Consider the following 6,015-nt stretch of genomic DNA (forward strand, 5'->3'; position numbering starts at 1 on the left):
AAAAAAAAAAGAGCTGGGTGTGGTGGCACCTGCCTGTAGTTCCAGCTACTTGGAAGTCTGAGGCAGAAGAATCACCTGAGCCCAGCAGGTCAAGGCTATGGTAGCTATGAGCATGCCACTGCACTCCAGCCTGGGCAACAATGAGACTCTAACTCAAAAAATAAATGAAATAAAATAAGACAGGCGTGGTGGCACTTACCTGTAGTCCTGGCTACTCAGGAGACCAAGGCAGGAGGCTCACTTGAGCCCAGGAGTTAGAGGCTGCAGAGAGCTATGATTGTGCCACTGCACTCCAGCCTAAGCAACAAAGCAAGACTAATCTCTAAAGAATGAATGAATAATGCCTTCTCTCTTTGCTCTACAACCTTCTCTTTATGAGGGTTTTTGGGGTCTTGATTGACAGCTAAATATTTTTGATGAATTAGTTGTGAATGCAAAGTAAGCATTTTGCAAACATCTACCTTTTAATTAAAGGTGAGGTCTTGTCAAGTTGCCTGGGCTGGTCTTGAACCCGGGGGTTCAGGCAATCCACTCGCCTCAGCCTCCCAAAGGGCTGGGATTAAAGGCTGAGCAACCGAGCCTAGCCAATCCTTTTATTTATTGTAGAAACGAGGTCTTGCCAAGTTGCTCTGGTTGACCTTGAACCCCTGGGATCAGGCAATCCTCTCACCTTGACCTCCCAAAGTGTTGGGATTATAGGCTTGAGTCACCGTGCCTGGCACCTGTCTAATTTTAAAATAAGTTTGTGTAGCAATGAAGTCTTACTATGTTGTCCAGGCTGGACTCAAACTCCTGGCCTCAAGCAATCTCCTGCCTTGGCCTCCCAAAGTGCTGGGGATGTAAGTGTGAGCTATTACACTGGGCTGAGAGAAGGCTTTAGAGCCAGATGACTTTGGTATGAAACCACATTTATTTTCCATTCCCAGCTCCATTGTTCACTAACTGTGTGGCTTTGGGCAAGTCCCTCCACCTTGCTAAGTTTCGGTTTGCTCCTCTGTGAAACTTCATCCATCTACAGGGCTGTTGCCACGTCTAAAAGTTTCTGTGCTGTGCCAGGCTTAATCGTCTTTGAGTGAATGGTAGCTGTTCTTGCAGTCATCACTCTCCCCACCCCTGAGCAGGTAGTGGTAAGTCTCACAACCTCTCTTCCAAACTCATCGATCTGTCCCCTCCAGCTCCCTCAATGTGGCTTGAGCAGATGGAATTGAGAGACTCAAGTCTTCGGTGTGTATATGTTGCAAAATGACCCGGTCCTTATGCAGTTATGGTCGTCCCCTGTTTTCTGCATTACTTTTATACGTGGTGAAGCCCCGCCCCAATTTTCCTCTCTTGAATGAGCCAGAAAACTTATTCTCTCTAGGGATTTGGTGGTGACCCCTCTGATGACTCTGTTTCATTTGGCTTCAACTCAATTAAAAAGTGCAGGAAATATAGAAAAACTCATGAACTACAGCAGTTATTTCTATTCATCATGTATTTGGCTTCTCTGGGTCACCTTCTACTCAGGTGTTTTTGGTGCTGCTGTTCATGTAATGGGGCTTTTATAAAACTGAGAGTGAGGCAAATCAAGAAAGCAGAAAATTCAAAGCTGTGATTACTAGAGTCCAGGCCACCACATGTTTAATGTAGTCTTGTTTCACAGCATAAATGTATAATCAGGGCTAACAGAGGTGCAATATATCATATTAATATACACTGAAGCAAAACCGCTGAGCACTCCACATGTAGGTGAGGAAGAGTTACAGCTGGCTGACTTCTGAGTGGTTTCATTTTTAACTATGATGGGACAGGCAGGTATCTTTTCCATGGCAATTTCCTTCTGTTCTGACTACTGCAGTAGTGTCTAATGCAACTCAAACATCAGGATGTCTTGAACCAGAAGATAATTTCTGCTGATAGCCATGTGCTTTACTAGGCCTGCATTTTAAGGGGCTTAACATTCATGTGCCAGGTACTTTACATGGGTTATCTCTTTTCATCGTCACAACAGCCTTAAAAGATCAATGTGAATTATTGCACCCTGTTTCAGAGATGAGAAAACCAAGGCTCAGAGATGTGGGATGACAGCAAGATTCGAACCCAGGACTGTCCAGTTCCAAAGGTCATGTCACATCCTCCTCATTGTATCACATTGGCTTCCCACGTTCAGGGATCTGTATTTTGCTTATAAAAGTCAGGTGAAGATTTAATGTAATAGAAGTTTGGCATCTAGTTATTTTTGTTCCATAAATAAAATTTTGCACCATCATAAATAGGTTCAGACTTAAAATATATGGCAAGACAGGCTGAAGGATGAGACTTCTTTGTTCCCTTGCACTCAGTGGGGAGGCAAAAGTCGCCTTCATCTCCATTCTAATTACCCAAAACCTCTTATCTGTAGTGTCACAGTTCATAATAATTAATTGTCATGCCGGAGGCATTGTGACATGCTTGATGGAGCCATGGTGTGCTATGTACACAGAGTAATTAGCAATCATTAGTGGTGGGGACGGAAAGTTCCCGATGGTTTCATTCAAACTTTCATTTAGTTAAGTTTATCTCTGTGTTCTTTGTGCATAAATGTAGTTCAGCAAATCAGGTTTTAGCTTAATCGTTTTAGGAAGGATTGGAGTGGAGGTGACAGGAAGAAATTCTTTTTTCTTTTGTCTTTATCTACGGGTAATGAGCTTCTCTCCTAAGAATTTGCATATATAGTTCCTGACCATTAGTTAGCATCATTAGCTTTAAATATAGATAATGTTAAACATTGTCAAATCAAATTACAAATATAAAATGTCAGTAGTCTTCCAAAGGAGATCGGGGAAGGGTGTCTAGAGCTGGAAACTCACTTAGTAGTAAAAATTAGGACTCTTTTTGGGTAGGCTGCCCTCCAGAAAACCATGGAAAGTGTGTCAGATTTTGACTCTTTGTGAAGGTTATACCTCCCTTCATCCTCTGCAGCAAAAATGATTGAAATGACCTTGACTTAGAGGTGACAAGTAATCATATAAATAAATATATTTTGTAAATGGAGAAGGGCAAGAACACAGCAAACTTTTGAGGTGTTTCTTAAGGAAAAAATAAGAGAGGCCGTTGAAAAAACATAAAACTGACTAAAAACAGGTCTGCACACCTCAGTCAATCTATATGAACATATGGATAAGTACAATAAGACGAATTTCCATATTCCAGAGAGTCGATATACATAGCATACATTTAAAAACAAGGCAACTGTGGATGTTCTGCAAAATACCTCGATAGCCACCTTTTCCAGCCCTTGTGTCCTTATTAGAAGGAGCTTCTCAGCTTTTTGACAGGCAAACTCCATTCCTGATAGCACCACCCGACCCCAAACCCCAAGGAGGGAAAGAAAAATGTGGTTGCTGTCCTCTGTGAGGAAGCTGGTTTGTTTGGGTAGGAAATCAGATGATGTGCAGGTATCTTAGGGAGACTGAGTCTTAGAGCTGGAACCTCTAGGGAGGAAGGTTTCCATGGTAGCAAATGACCTTCCAGGTGTGGATGCACCACTGCAAACCTACAGCCAGGGAGGGAAGGTACAACCTTTCCACCATCCCTTTCACAAGCACCGAGCCCTTTTACCTCCATGTATAATTAGATTTTAATTCAGCTGGGGCCTGGCCGTTCCCCAGTGGCTTTATGTACAAGCTAAGACAGATCAAAGAGAGAGGAGGAAGTCAGGCTGATAAAGTTAGGGTAATATTGGGCAGGTTGAGAACCTGTGCTCTATTGGGAAACTCCCGTTGAAGGCAGCAAAGGAAGAGGGGTGACAGACTGCAGGCAGAAGGTGGGTGGACAACCTACCTGCGGGAGGATGCCCCCCTTTCAGCGGGGAGAGCGGATCCTGTACTTCGTTTGCCATAGTGCGTGCCAAGTGCCAGTGCTGGTGTGCTGGAGGCCAAGTGCCAGCTGTGGCTGCCCCACCACACCCTGGCTTTATACGGGCAGGGGGCAGGGCCCCTTAAGGGCATTGCTGAGCAGCAACAGGGCTTGTCACCCAGCTCTCTGGAAACCCGCATCTCCTCGGCAGGTTTTCTCTTAGAAAAAAACTTTCTTCTTCCCTTCATCTGGGAAGGCAAGGCAGATGACTACAAGAGACAGGAAATTCTTATTTTCTTTCACAAGAGGAAAGGGAAAGGAGAAGTACAGGAGAGTTCTTTTTCTCTTCAATTTTATCCCTCAAGTATGTACAGTGCACCCACAATGTGACAGGCTTTTGTCATATTTTGGCATGACAAGGACAGCAAGACCAAATCTTTACTTTAGGACATCTGTAGTCTTTTTGAAGAGACAAGTATAGAACAAAGTGCTATGCCTTTGTCCCAGGTTTTGTGATTATAAGCATTTATACTAAGAAAATAATTGGAGATGTATACAGAGATTTATGTGCAAAGATCCAGAGAATAATCATATTTTTTCCCTTTCAGTATTGACGGGAACCCACATAAACATCTCTAAATACAGAGGGATAATTAAGATAAATTAAGATATAGGCCAGGCTCGGTGGCTCAGCCTGTAATCCTAGCACTTTGGGAGGTCAAGGCGAGTGGATCGTCTGAGCCGCAGGTTTGAGACTAGCCCAGGCAACTTGGTGAGACCTCATCTTTAAAAAAAAAAAAAAAAAAAATTAGCTGGATGTGGTAGTGCGTGCCCCTAGTTCCAGCTTCTTGGAAGACTGCGGCGAAGGATCGCCGGCACCCCCCCCGTCGACGCCGGGGTGGCCAAGAGTGTCCCCCCCCACTCCGCCTGGCCAACAGAGTGAGACTCCAACTCAAAAAAAAAAAAAAAAAAAAAAATATATATATATATATATATATATATATATTTATAGCTATGAGAATACTATGTACATATAAATAATATTTTCAAATAAATTCAATGATGTAAAAATATTAATGATAAGATAGTAAAAAAAGTAGGTTAGAAACCAATAGATGCCAATTTTTTTTTTTTTTTTTTTTTTGGTGAGTTGGAGTCTCTGTTGCCCAGGCTGGAGTGCAGTGGCACACTCACAGCCGCCCCAGCATTGACCCTCTGGGCTTCGGCAATCCTTTTGCCTCAGTCTTCCAAATAACTGGAACTACAGGTGTGCACTACCATGCCTGGTTAATTTTTTTTTATTGTTGAGACGAGGTCTCGCCAAGGTGCCTGGGCTGGTCTCGAACCCTCAGACTCAGGCAGTCCACATGCCTCAGCCTCCCAAAGTGCTGGGATTACGGCTGAGCCAATGAGCCCAGCCAGATGCCAATTTTTTTAAAAAGAAAAAGTACACATTTAAGTGTAGACATTATTGTACTCCAATGCCAATCAAAGTTTAACATATGGCAGATACTTAGAGATATTTCTTTGTTTTTCAATACAATGAAAAACTTCTCTTCAAAAATCACTAGTGAGAAAATGAAGATAAACTACAATGTGGGAGAAAATATTTGTAAAATACGTGTCTGATGAAGTACCAGTATTCAGAATATAGAAAAATTTCTTACAACTCAGTAATAAAAAAGCAGACAACCCAATTAAAAAATGGGCAAAAGATTCAAACAACAATTCACAGAGTAAAGATATTGACAACAAAGAAGCACATAAAAAACATGCTCAACATCATTAATCATTAGGGAAATGCAAATTAAGGCCACACTAAAATACCACTACATATGTATTAGAATGGCTGAAGTTAAAAAAAAAAAGAGGAAAATGCAAAATGCTGGTGAGGATGCAGAGCAACTGAACTCCCATATGTTGCTGCTGGGAATGTAAAAAAAGAAAAGGCACTTTGATAGTTAGATTGGCAGTTTTTTATCGAATCCAACCCATACTATCTATAACTAGCAACCTAATTGTTAGGAATTTTCCCAAGAGTAATGAAAATACATGTACACACAAAAATTCATGTGCAAATGGTTATAACAACTCTAGTCATAATTGCAAAAAGTTAGAAACAACCAAAAAGTTCATCAACTGTAGAATGGATAAACAGATTATGGGTATATCCTCATTGGAGAATACTACTTGGTAATA

The 6,015-nt window shown here is 41.9% G+C and overlaps 1 protein-coding gene across 1 annotated transcript in view; it reads right to left on the minus strand.

Moving 5' to 3' along the window:
* Positions 1 to 3,904, minus strand: part of DAPL1 (death associated protein like 1) — a 26,768-nt gene extending 22,864 nt beyond the window's left edge. Inside the window, exon 1 of the mRNA XM_008059918.1 lies at positions 3,802 to 3,904. Within this exon, the coding sequence (XP_008058109.1) occupies positions 3,802 to 3,859 (58 nt within the window). The 5' untranslated portion in view covers positions 3,860 to 3,904. The remainder of the gene's footprint in view (positions 1 to 3,801) is intronic.
* Between the last annotated feature and the right edge of the window lie 2,111 nt (positions 3,905 to 6,015).

This window comes from Carlito syrichta, unplaced genomic scaffold (assembly GCF_000164805.1).
Source record: "Carlito syrichta isolate Samal-C Ts95f unplaced genomic scaffold, Tarsius_syrichta-2.0.1 Scaffold304443, whole genome shotgun sequence".
NCBI lineage: Eukaryota > Metazoa > Chordata > Mammalia > Primates > Tarsiidae > Carlito > Carlito syrichta.